Consider the following 14483-nt stretch of genomic DNA (forward strand, 5'->3'; position numbering starts at 1 on the left):
TCAGTTGTACAGAGCAACGGTTTAATGATTGTTAGTTTATTTATAAGTTCGTACGTTTGATACAATTGTGAGAAAAAACTCAGTTTTTTGAACAGGCGTCATTTATGATGTAACTATATTCTTTCAATTATTAATTCAAATATGATTTCATTTAATGGTATGTTGTGAAATATTTGATGTAAAGGGATTTCCTCTTTAATATTTTCAATTCTCTTCAGTACTTTCATTTTATTTGTATATAGATTGTTATAAATATAATATATTATATTGCAATATATTGTATATATATTAGTATCTGAAATAAACGTAAATAATGATTATGGTAGATATTAGTGACTTCTCAATACAACCAATGTTAACCAGAGGTAGTTAATGATCAATTCATAACCATCTTCAAAGTGCAATCGTGAACTTCCAAGATGATAGGGAAAATCATAAATATTATCAATTTTGTTTACATCATACCTTCTAAATCATATTTATTCATTGCTTTACCATATATAACATGGCGTGGTATTTTAATAAGTTATTTCCTAACAGTTGACCACATATAATCATACATGTGACATGCTGTGAACATCCTTAAAAACCCTAACGAAGTCATTTCATCACAAAAAATGTTTTTATAAGCGAACTTCACAGGCAGTTTAGTTGCAAGCTGACGGACGAAACCCCAAGGCTATTTCATGGAACGTAATAAAGATAACGTCCAGTCAACGACTTACAGCTGCTAGGTTACGTGACTTAAATCTTTTAGATGCTTTAATTGCACTGCAACGCCTGGCTGACATCTTGGCCTGTATATTGATTTTCACAATGACAATACACTTTCAAGTGTACATCTATTCAATCACAATCCTAAGATGATAACAGAGAAATATGCAACCAACAAATATACATTTGCATCTTAGAGACAAAATTATATAGATATTGGCAAATTATTAAAATACGCACTGTTTTTGTATCAATAGATTTCCACTAAGTTATTTGTCTTTAAGTATGCATAGTGCATTGCAAGAAAGCTGTTCATTCTACTTGACATCCCTGTGTTTATCCCTGCTCTACTTAGATGCGTGCCTGGAAGTCCAAATACCACCTATTTAATAAAAGAATCTAGGAGACAAGTAACTTTTTTTGTTTCTCTAGTCATCGGGGCACAAAATTACATACATACATACATACATACATACATACATACATACATACATACATACATACATATATACATACATACAGACAGACAGACAGACAGACAGACAGACAGACAGACAGACAGACAGACAGACAGACATGTATGCATGCATGCATGCATACATACATACATACATACATACATACATACATACATACATACATACATACATACATACATACAGACATACAGACATACAGACATACATATCAGTGTAATGTTTCATTGCAAGTGACAGAAGTGCTATCAAAACGAATGAAATCCACAGAATTAGAAACTAGAAACAAAATTATGCAATAGTAAAGATATTGTTTGAAAACCACTCCACTTCTCCGCATGTGTGAATGAAATCTTTCAAATTCGCTGTCCATTACTTCCTATGAAAACGGTCGAAAGTTTAGGATTCTCAATTATTTGTAGTGAATTAATAGAAACCTTTACTATTTGGAATGCACCTACTCGTAAAAGTTTATAAGTTTGACGGGAAGTGATTCATCAATCAATCTAACAGGAAGTCTGCTGTCTGGTTACAACATAATGACTAGGAGAAATTAGTTCATTTTTAACACTGGACCTTGACACTTAACGACAGTTTTTAATTAAGGGAGGAACAAATGAATGAATAGTTTGATCAATCAATTCATCCATGCACCCATCCATAAACCACTTTACTCATTAATTGAGTCATGCATTTGTTTGATAACTAATTTAGTCAGTGATTTACTCAGCGATGCCATTAAACCTTCATTAGCGGTACTTGATTGAAAATATTATTATTCATGTATGCAAATGTCTTTTCAATTATCATAAGATGTGAACTTACTAAGAACTTACAGATAGGGCAGTATTAAAAAGTAAACTAGTTTTATTTCAAGTTATGACATGTGCAGTTTTGATCTCATTGACAGTCGAATGGTGATATTGATTGACGATACCGTGCAGTCCTGTGACGACAAATATGCAGACAGAAAGTTAAAAAGATTAGAATGACAGAATCAGTCATCTATTGATCCAGAATTCAAACTCAACTGAACATATTTGCAGATAATATTTCACGTCATTTCAACATTTTAAGAGTGGAAACTTTGAATACGCTATGCACACATATTGTTTTGGTTCAGAGCTATCATTTACGTGTTCAAATATACTGAACAGCTGAGCAGGCTTTGGTTAAAGGAGGTACAGCTAAGATATTTTGGCGAATCCCTTAGAAAACTATCTCCTGTCCAAGATTTTGTTAAATTGCAATGATTTCTGTCTGTCTGTCTGTCTGTCTGTCTGTCTGTCTGTCTGTCTGTCTGTCTGTCTGTCTGTCTGTTTGTCGGTATATGTATGTATGTATGTATGTATGTATGTATGTATGTATGTATGTATGTATGTATGCATGCATGTATACATGTATGCATGTATGTATGTACGTACGTACGTACGTACGTACGTACGTGTGTGTGTGTGTGTGTGTGTGTGTGTGTGTGTGTGTGTGTGTGTGTGTGTGTACCCCAAACGTTTTATACATACAAGGCTGTTTTAATGACCTGATATTTCATTGTAACAACCTGTGATTTTTTTATATACAGGTGGTATATTCAGTAACGCAAGTGACAATGGAATAAATCTTGCACAACAAGCATTTGAACTAGCAATAGATAAAGTCAACGATCATCCCTATATTCTACCATATACACAATTGGTAAGCGAGATAAGCCACTCGGAGCGTCTGGTAAAGCCGTTCAACAATATACAGAATGGTGAGTACATGTATATGTACATATTAGTTTTCTCCATTTTCTCATTTCATCCCCTTCACTGCAGGGTCGGAGTTAGTATGTATGTATGTATGTATGTATGTATGTATGTATGTATGTAGGTAGGTAGGTAGGTAGGTAGGTAGGTAGGTAGGTAGGTAGGTAGGTAGGTATGTATGTATGTATGTATGTATGTATATTATTCTCCAATTTGTTTCTTCATTCAGCTGTAAATTTTAAATACTCATGACGTAAGGGTCTTATTACAACTCGTCTTCAACTTGTAGTGACAAGGCCCCCTATGTTACTCGTCTTTTCTGCCGATGGACAAGAAAATGTCTCTTTATTCCAGTATTAAAAGATTACAAACATACGCTAAAACTCTTTAAAGAATGTATTGCTTTGATGAAAGATCTTGTTAATGATAATGCTACTGCATAAAGCCGTTTTTAAAATGACATCAAGACATCTTTAAATATTTATCGCTTATAAATATTTGCTGTTGAAATGCATATCCAGGTTTTGAGTGCTGCCATATCAAATCACTGCAATCTTGAAATGGAAACCTTGACTATTCCATCAGTGATAAATTGACGTCTTATAAGATACACTTTAGTACGTCGCCACTAGTCTCTGTAAAGCAACTTGGATAGAACTCACTTCCCCAAACCTTTTGAATACTGCTATCATTGTCAATGCCATATCTTATCTTAGGTTCAGCGTCAATTGCTATCCCCATCCCATCCCATCCCTAACCGGTCCCCTACGGGGAAAGGTCTTTAGACATTGTTGTCTAATGTAATTCAAGGATTATCTTCGGTGTATTCATACATTGAGTCACCTCAATGAAAATAAACAGTACCGAGCCTTTATTTCATCAAGCTGTTTCAGCAACATGGACAGTTATTTTTCGCGTTTATCGGTAAATGTTAAACACCAAGTCTCACATTTACCGTTCATTTAATTGCATTAGATTTGCCCGCCATGACTATACGCGTGGTTTTGGAATAATAAAAGAACAACACCTACACTGTACATTTTCAGTATACCTCCATGACTTGTACAGTCAAACGTTGCAAATGGCAACGCCAATCTGACCAATCAATGTGTACATATAACTTAATGTTACATTATTGTACTTCGGCAAAACGAATGATCAGAGTGCTCGGCTGTCAAACATTGATGTAGTGATAAAAAGGAGGAGAGGTCCGCCACCGGTTCTTTATCTTCATCTCCTTGTGGATAATCACCAGAGAGACACTTTATATAGTAATAAAGTAGACGTTAAACCCTTTTACTGTCCAGATGTTAGATTGCAAATGAAATAGTACAACTGCTTTGATTTTGATTCTTATTCGGTATTTTTAAGGCGAATAAAAAGTGCAATTATACATAGTTTATGGATGTGATTGGTCCATATCAGTTCGTAAGATGAGAGGGGCCGATTATATGATTTAAATCTTCATTTTAATTCTGAAATATCATAACTATAATTTCGGAATATGAATAGCTTAAGTAAATACATTAATGGGGGAATTACGTTTTTTCGATCAGACAAGAAAAAGTATATTCCCTGAAAATTGATATATTACCAACAGACATTGTAAATGTTGATTAGGCACCGATTGCACCAGAAGTAGTACAGCAACAGTTTGAAATCGTGATCACACTGATTATTGGGTGTAGACATGTCATCAATTTGATTGGGTTTATGCTACCATACTATGTGTACAACTGCCTACAATTACTTACAGGTGCTTCAATACTGTTCTGGATGTATGATATTATGAAAGAAGTTAGTTATATCTCACAGGACAGTTTCAACAATTGTTCCCGTTCCAGCTAGTGCAGTTTTACATAAAGTTAAATAATCGATGCATTTCTCTTACCCATCTTATATTTATGTATATGGATATACTATAGATCATACAAGCTGTATTCTGTCAGCACCTGACACATATATATAATATATTTATGTATAATCCTTATCGTCGTACTGATTAAATACACTAACGTGATAAATTTGGCTTGAAACACCGGCCTTTAAAGATACTTATCAACGCAAATATCGTTGACCTTGATTACTGTGTATGCTTATAATTCTTCCTAAGCTCTGGTGTTGCCTTTCCAAGTGGGAATGTGGCTACTGTGGGTAACAAAAGGTAAAGAAAAAATGTACAGGATCGGATCAAGCGAATATCTAGATTCTAGATATCAACAACTTGTTATTGCAAGGCATGAACTCGATTTAGTACATGGCAATATAAACTGTGTTTAGCTTGAATACATTTTTTGTATTTCAGTCGTATTGGTACCACTGAAATCGCCATGAAAAATGAACTACGACAAATGATAAGCTGGCGAAGTGGTTTTGCTATTTTTTACACCTAAGTTTTTATAAATTGTCACATTGTTTCACAAAACAGAAAAAAGGGATTTCTAATCACGATTCTCTGTGCATACTTGTAAAAAGAGGAAACATGATGACCACATAAAGGTTATCCATATTTTAATTCAAAATCCTCGCGAGTGTTCCCTAATCCCAAATTGGAAAAATAGCTTCTCTATTTCCATGACAACAACATGTTGTTGTTGTATAGGTTTTTTCTTCAGAAAAACGTATGATTCGAAAGGGAAAGTTTTATCTCTGTTATGCAGGTGGATTTGTGAACTTTGAAATCTGTTTTAGTGTATTTTATTCATTACTTGTTTCAGTATAGTGGTAGTTAATTAGACGGAAGTGCAGTATTCGTGTGGTGTTTTGTAACATCATCATGTACCATACTCGTAGATGCAATACGTGCATCGAATCTAAAGTGTGGGTATATTTTGCGCAGCGTATTATTTCGAAGGGAGTAGTTGTTTCGTTTATGGTGGGATCAAGATTCAAGATCACAGTTATTCATCTACAAAAAACTTTATGTGCCATTGTGTACACAGTCTGTATATAGAATCTCTATAAAAGAAATGTTGCCACTAAAACGACAGGTGTCTTTTTCTTGTTAAGGCGTTCTGGCACCACCTGTTTCGGGGTACAGATAAAGGCGTCACATTATAAGTTACATTCGACCTTTTCCGCAACCTGTCAATCATTCCATTACTAACATTATATTCGAGTTTGTGTATAGCGAGGATTGGTATATAATATAGCTTGTATTATAAATCTACAGGATAGACTTATTACATTTAGAAACAGTGTATAAATATTTAATATTAAATGGAACATTGTCCTTTAGGCAAGACAAAATATAGAATTTATTAAATATCACACCACCTGCAAAGTAAGGATAATTGTTGGCCAGACTTGGTCGGTGTTATACAAAACAGTTGTTGTTTTTGATCAGGACAATCACCCATTCCTTTCAGAAAAGAGAAAATGGCAATTTAGAAATCAAAATTTAATCATAGAAAGTGAGAACACGGTTGTGTTTATGGATGTCGTTGTGACATTTTTCTCTTTACCCACAGAAAAACGTGAAACTTCCATATTTAAACTTGAACTTATTCTAATGGCAACAGCTGTGAGGGTCAAACAATCCTAACATATGACTTGTTCTTATATCACAAACAGCTGGAACAATGAACAACGACAGAAATAGCTTATCAGCTTGGCAAAGACAAAATGACATACGGACGTACGTATGTCATTTAACGTGTCAGAAGGGCTTAGATATCCATTTGTACTTTGTTTTCGGTTTAACCTCAAAGAATAACATCACATTGTGTGACAAATGTAATCGAAATGTATATATTTTCTTAACTGTGACTACTTTATATGAATAAATTTTATTAATTTTAAGGCTTTATTTCACTGTACAGTAATATTTGAAAATACCTATGAACGCATCGCCATAACAGGTCAAAAAACTACTTTAGCAAATGTGTAAACACATTGAGATATACACAACGTTTATAGCAATAATGCTAAGAATCGTATATACAACCGCTTAACAAACCTAGCAATGAGAGCAGAACAATGAATACGTGTGTACAACAAGGTGTAATGTATTCCAACAACATATTCGGATTCAAAATGGTAAATCGTGAATTGAAAACAATATACACATTGAGTGAGCTATGACAACCAAATGGATATCGATACTGAAGATACACATATACATATAAGTGAATATGTAGTTACAATCTGTACAAAAGTAAGGCCAGTATGGTTGAATGGTGGAGGTCACAAGAGATGAATATGTCATAGTAAACTGTTATAATATACCACTACAAAATAAAAAGGTCTTTAAAAAGACACGTCGCGGTTTACAATAACCCACAAATATTCGCAAAATGTGTTTCGTAGGTGTCAATCAATAAAATATGTTGTTTTGTTAACGAATATTCGCACGCGACACTGTGAGGAGTCAACACTGTACGAGGTTTGACTTGTCGATTTCAAACCTAAAAATAAAAGTGTGAGCAACCAGCAAAAGTCAGTCGTTAGGGACAAGAGTGGCCTAATATACATGTGTATTTTGGTGTATGCAAAGTGTTAGGACAACGAAGGATGGTATGTATCAATTAAATGCACACATTGCAAATGAAAAGATAAATATTAACCAGAGAGGTAACAAACAGATACTCAGATATAGGCATACACAGATGTTACCTTTAATAACAGAGTCTCAAATTCGTGAGATATGATAATAAACAAGAACAGGAATAAATTAAATTCAAACACGAATAATTGAATAAATAAAGGAATAAAATAAAATTATAAATAAAAAATGAATAAATAAATAAATAAACAAACAAACAAACAAACAAACAAACAAACAAACAAACAAACAAACAAACAAACAAACAAACAAACAAACAAACAAACAAACAAACAAACAAACAAACAAACAAACAAACAAACAAATAAATAAATAAATAAATAAATAAATAAATAAATAAATAAATAAATAAATAAATAAGCAAAAATATGATTAAAAACTCAAGTAAATGCGAACGTTGTTTAGGATTTATAAATTACTTCATTGGGAATTTTGTTTATTTAAACATTACAATCTTTACGCTCTTGGGTTTATTAATAAACGAGAATAAAATCCATTTTGTGTACAGAATGTATACAGAAACACATTCCAACATGTTATTATAGACAGCCACACTATAACAAATTTTTAAACTCATGAAGACCAATAACATGTCCACACAGGGAAGTCTCGCCATCTATCTTTATTTAGCATTTCGAATTCGTGGAAACCAGAGATTAGTTTCTGTATTTAGTTATTTTTATGTTATGCTCTGTTTTGTCATGAATACCGTGTAATTTGTTACTAATTTATTTTTATAGACATTTAGACATGCTGTATGCCTGTTGTTTAGACATTTAAACATGTTGTATGCCTGTAGTTTGTCTAGTGTCTGGTATAACAATTGTAACGATTTGTACCTAAGGTCAGTGACCCTAGTACTGAATGAGTGATTGGCTGAGTGTCCAAATGAGATACATTAGTTTATTGAAAATGTATAAAAGTATATGCATATAAATAAGTAAACACAAAAATATCATTGTATGATATTCACATACAGATTTATACCGATAGATTACACTGTAAAAGATCACATTTGACTGCATCTATCCACATAGGTAAAGCATTATAGAGGATGCACAAATAAAGGTGAATATGAGACACTTTCACCTTTCACCTTATCTACCTATAGGGATATCTTTCCAGAATAGACAATCAAAATGGTGTTTTGTCTCATACTGCCCTTAGACACAGGTAATGGTCAGGTAGATCATAAGCGTGGATTGGGTGAAGGTAGATACATTAGATTTGTTGTGTCGTGACGTGCGCATACACAGATGCTAAATATAACTTAGATGATATGATGTTCTGAGTTAACCTTTCCTGTAATATGTACTGTGCAGCCAGAGAGTACGTATACCATGCAATAGCATAATGGTACTTATACCGTACTTTAGATCTAATCTGAGAAGAAGAAAAACATTCAGCGTGTACTTACTGTCCAGTCACAATTTACCTAAATATATGTTTCTCACACAACAGCAGTGTTATACCGTGCTTCGGTTTTTATCAATCGCTACTTGATTAGCAATGATATGATTTTAAAAGGACATGTTAAGACCTGGGACGCTATTGTGAACAATAAAATACTTACACGAAGCTCATTGCGTGTATGTTTATACCTTAAAATGAGTTAATATATAATCCCAGTATAAGTAGGTTTATACAAACGCAATTTCTCTGCGTTTTTTTTTATTTCAACGACAATTTTGGGTGCACCCAATATATTACTTAGTTCTATCGTTGGGTTAGTTTTCCTAACTGCGATGCCACACATTACTTGGTTAATAGCTACGATTACACATGTGTTAGTTAGTAGAGTAGCATTTCATTTTAATGTGAAATAAAAATAAATAGTCAGTGTTGGCCCATGCATGTACTTTTAATACTGGTCAGATTGATAAAAATTCAAATAAAAAAGTTAGTATAACTGAAAAATGAAAAACAAAAATGTTAGATGTATTTACGATTAACTTGTTATGTAAGATATTCCATCAAACGTAAACTGGAGGATGTCGGGTATTTTTTGTGTCACGTGTCTATATATTGGAATTGAAGACTGATGTATCACATGTTTTATTTAATTCTATGTACGTCATCATCTTCTCCATTAATTGTCTAGACAGGCTGTCGACCAGACATTGTCAAAAAAAGTTGATATGCAAATATAATCTTCATCACCTGTTCTCGTCAATATATCGAGCGATATAACTTATCCCCTCGGCAACAAAGTCTAATGAATTAGAGTAGTGAGGCTGAGTTTAATTGATGATTTACGACTGATAAGTACTTGGACGTGAACCATTAATGGCGTGAATTAAACAAAATGGTTATATTACCTTAAGGGGGTGTATAAAAATGACATTACGTGGTGATGACAGTTTAACTGTTTTATAAGTATCAAGCTAGGGAGATAAATGTGATGCCTAGTGGAGGCATTATGTAGGATCTTTATCGACAAATAAACAAAGTGTTGAATGAATCATAAATAAAAGCCATTTTTAAGACTTTGATTAATGTTTATTGATTGTTTCTTTGGTTTCAGAGATCAAAGTGACATTCAATTAAAAACGGATTTGTAACGGTGAATAAGCTTCAAACACCAATAAAAATATATTTTTCTTCGTACGAGTTCATTTTTGTTGAATGAATCATAAATAAAAGCCCATTTTTAAGACATTGATTAATGTTTATTGATAGTTTCTTTGGTTTCAGAGATGAAAGTGACATCCAATTAAAAACGGATTTGTAACGGTGAATAAGCTTCAAACACCGATAAACAATATTATTCTTCGTACGAGTTCATTTTTCTGAGCTCAAAGAAATAGAGGTTAATTTTGACTTTAACCTTAACATTAACATTATTAGAATGCATACAACGCATCTTTGTCGTAGAATGGGGGTAATTAGGGGCTGGGTGGGTTGTGCTGTTATTTCATATTGCAATCTGCCTTTAAATATATTGCAAACTATTGAAGCACATCGAACAAATAGTGAGTGACATACCTCTCAAAGGATTCCGACATAACATAAAGAAATATTCGATACCAGAACTTTGCATCATCAATAAGCTCAAATGGCATGAGATTCCCGGTTATTCAACCTCTGTGTGCGTGCTCAGCCGTTTTTGTCACGGTCTGTGGACTTATGTTGGCTCCTTGAATAATTCCATTTTCTATAAATGTTAATAAATTCCGTATGTTGACAGCCAAAACGAAAGCCTCCGGTTACATATCTCCACAGTTATGCATTTATATAGAAATTATAGTTTGTAGCTGAATACATCTTTTTCAAATATGGCCACAATTTTATTAACCTTTTCTTGTATGTATAATAGCAAACATTATAGACATGTATTAGATTTTTTGCAATTTATTGAATACAAACACGAACTTATTATATGTTGTTCGATATTTGTTATTTCAAGTAGCACAACATAGTAAAGTTTTTATATAAATCCAAACTCCAAAACAAAGTCCCCTTTCTCATCCATATGGCCATTTTAAAGTAATTTGAAATATCATATAACCATACCATTTTCATGTAGTAAAAATGATTTTTGTATGTACATGTATATGTACATGTATATGTATATGTATATGTATGTGTGATATATTTTTTTTCTCGCAGTTATGTTCTCAGTCATCTTAAGGACTGAACCCTCTTATTGTTTTCATTCGCAATGTACAATGTCGGGGATCAGGCTAGACTAGCTGTAAGCTATTTCTTGACTCCCCATTTACCCTTCTCTCTTTTGTTTTTGTTACCATTATTTTGTAATCATTTTATACGCTTGGGTAAATAAACCACTTATATATATTCAAAATAATAACTTTAAAGGCATGTATGTAGTTATGCCCAATACATATAATATCCCCTCTGTTGACTACATTACTCATTTCAAAACTGAAAAAAGGAAATTACCAAAGACTGGCTATTATTCCTACAAAACTGTCAAACCAATAAAAAGGAAAGATAATAAACGACACCATTAAAAGGGTTGCACGTCCCTTTGCAGTACGAAAAAACGTCAAAGTGACAACCAGGAAAGATATTGATGGTTCCTACCTTCCTGTTATCTCCAATTGACATTCCAACCATGTGTTATGACATTTGAATGCAACTATACTTTACTAGATTGCAGATAAGATGGTTACCATGGTTTCCCCAGGATTTCATTTCGCAAAGGCCATGTGATTTCTTTTTAGTAAATAACTATAAAAGTTCACGTGTATTTATTATTTTATCTTGATTCTATCTCTCATTGCATTATATAGAATGATTTCAATGGCCCCCTTAGGAATTTACCATGGGCCATGTGTCTGTGCTCAACTCCTTGAAATAAAGTCACAAAAATTCTGTATAACCAGCGTTGTCTTGGTCCTGCTTTTACTTTGCGGTGACAGCCTTTGCACAACACCCCCAGATGAAATGAAAGTACCAGACGGGTCAAGTGAATTACAGATTTTTCAGCTTTTAGATGTCATAGAAGTGACATTCTTTGCTTCCTTTTTTGAGTAAACGATACGGACCAGGTCATGTGAATTAGTTTATACCTGTCCCAGAAGTGGCATGCATTGCTTTCTTTTGGATAAAACACACAGAATGGATTTTGTTAGAAATTGTCTCTCCTGGTAATTTCTTGATTAATATGTTGAATTGTCAGTATCTTTTCATTGTCATATCATTTACAAATCTTTATCACATCGTTAGGGAAATAATTTCCTAAAGGCAATATGATTTTATAGCTTAGAATACACGTGTTTGGATTTATCAGTAAGGTGAATCTGTTTCTATTATGATTTTTTGGTATTTCTAAAATAGCCGATGATATAAATAAAAAAAACGCACAGACTATTTAGTTATTTTTACGATTATCAGACCATTAAAGGTTACTGAAACCATATTACATCCATTTGGGGATTGTGGTTATTGGTCATTGTGAACATCGCCGTTAGTAGATTGAGCAATACGGGTATGTACATCATACAAGATGGCGAACTTAGTACTTTCGAAGTAGTAGTCGTTCAATTTCGTCGTACGGTATGATAAAGTATGGTTTGTACAGACTTAGGCAAGCATAGCTGTATTTTCTATCAAAATATCATTTCCTTGTAAGTGCTGGTGGAAATGGACTAGATTTCAAGCAAGTATAATTAAATATGCTATGTAGCATCTGTTGAGAAACATTCTTATTAAAGCTTTACTTTGATTTGCTTGTGAATAAGCTAGTAACACTTCACGTTCATATTTATTCAAGTTTGTTGGTGAAACATGTTTCAAATGTCTAACATACCGAAACGTGATTATCAAGTACAATATTTTTTTGATGTGAGGCATTGTCAGTTATTTGTTGTGCACACACACAAGCTGTTCGTAGAATATATATTTCAGTTAATAGGTAAAGTGTAATGCATATTTAAAAGATTCACCAACCTATCCAAAACACAGCACAGAGGAATAGTGACACAGGAATTGCAACGATTCTGTAATTTCCACTATATTAAGATTTCTTGAAATCACTAATACGGATTCATTTCTTATTGAAAACATGATATTGACATGATATAACTTTCTTCGTCTTTCTTGTAATGTATATTCCCGACTGCGACTACTTAAAACTAGTTTGGATATACCTTAATTGTAATGTATAGCATTCCCAATTGTGAATACTAGATTTCTCGGTTACTTTAATAGGAAGGTTGCAGCTGAATATATATAGAGATGGGAAATTTATAGGTATATGTTCTTTGAATTATTGTGTCATCTTAACTCAATTTCCTATATTGGCTAATTCAAATTATCTATGACAACATACGTGTACCCATGAGAATATAACAAGAAGTTTGTAATTGAGATTCAGTACCAAATTTTGCAATTGCAACTAATACACATATACGACTGTCAGAAAGTTGTTCCAACATTCCGTGACGAAAATAATAGAATTCCGTGCATAGCTCGTTTCTTTTCCCAATGTAAAATGACATTCTCTGTTTTCTTTAATCAAGTGGCAAGCCATTTACATGGAATACTAATCAAATGAATGCCATTCGATTACATTTAGTTAAGCTTAAATGGGAATTTTCAAGACGCCAAACAAATAATTGACTTCATACAGCAGCAAAGTGTCAGTTACGCAAGCTTTGTAATTAAATTTTCCAGTTGAAAAGGCACATTACTGTAGTATGATTTTATGGTCGCGACAAGTACAAGGAACTATGTATTTGCATACGGATGTTAATAAAGTCAGGCAAAATCTGTTTACAAACGTCAGCTTGACGTGTGTTCAGCTAAAAATACACGGGGTTTATCTACTGTACCTAGCAAAGTACACAGAGTCAATGAGTTCTTGGTTTTGACACAAATACACTTAATGGCAGAATACCGCCGTCAGCTTGTGTTCAACTTAGTCTTCTGGTTCATAAAGAAGTTTGAGATTGTTAAGTCGACGAGAAGTGTCAGTAAAAGTGGAAGTAAAGTGGCCGTGTTTGTGATTTATATATAATAATTAAGTACAACTATTGGTGATTGAAGTTGTGTAAATATTAAAATATGTTACGTTGTTCAGATAGTGTATATGGCTGGTCAAGATCTGCAAAACCTTTTACCAAACAAAATATGAAATAGGTATAGCCAAGATTTAATGTAGATCTGTCCTTCACTATTATACCCAAAGTGATTTATTACCCCTGCCATGGGCTTTATCTATTTGCTTTATCTACGCTGTATGCTGGCCTAGTGCTTCTAGCTGTAGTCCCAACAATGTTTTATACTCAGGGCGTATATATACATCATTTTACGTCGTCATCATGTTATAGTTCCAAAGTACATAAATCTTGAATTGTGTTGGTAAGCGCTAGGTTTTGTGATATGTGCAAAATACCTAAAATAAAGCAAATTTAAATAGATACGGGTTAGGCTTCCAATAGTATTGGAAACAAAAAACATGACATGTGCTAATGTTACATTCCATCTAAATATATATCCTTCTGTCATGTAAATGAT

The 14483-nt window shown here is 33.2% G+C and overlaps 1 protein-coding gene across 2 annotated transcripts in view; it reads left to right on the top strand.

The window, feature by feature from the left end:
• LOC144451518 (glutamate receptor ionotropic, kainate 2-like) overlaps positions 1 to 14483 on the top strand; it is an 84025-nt gene that overhangs the window by 33231 nt on the left and 36311 nt on the right. For both annotated transcript variants that reach the window (XM_078142387.1, XM_078142389.1), the window contains exon 4: positions 2770 to 2940. In XM_078142387.1, coding sequence (XP_077998513.1) covers positions 2770 to 2940 — 171 coding nt within the window. The remainder of the gene's footprint in view (positions 1 to 2769; positions 2941 to 14483) is intronic.

This window comes from Glandiceps talaboti, chromosome 21 (assembly GCF_964340395.1).
Source record: "Glandiceps talaboti chromosome 21, keGlaTala1.1, whole genome shotgun sequence".
Taxonomy (NCBI): Eukaryota; Metazoa; Hemichordata; class Enteropneusta; family Spengelidae; genus Glandiceps; species Glandiceps talaboti.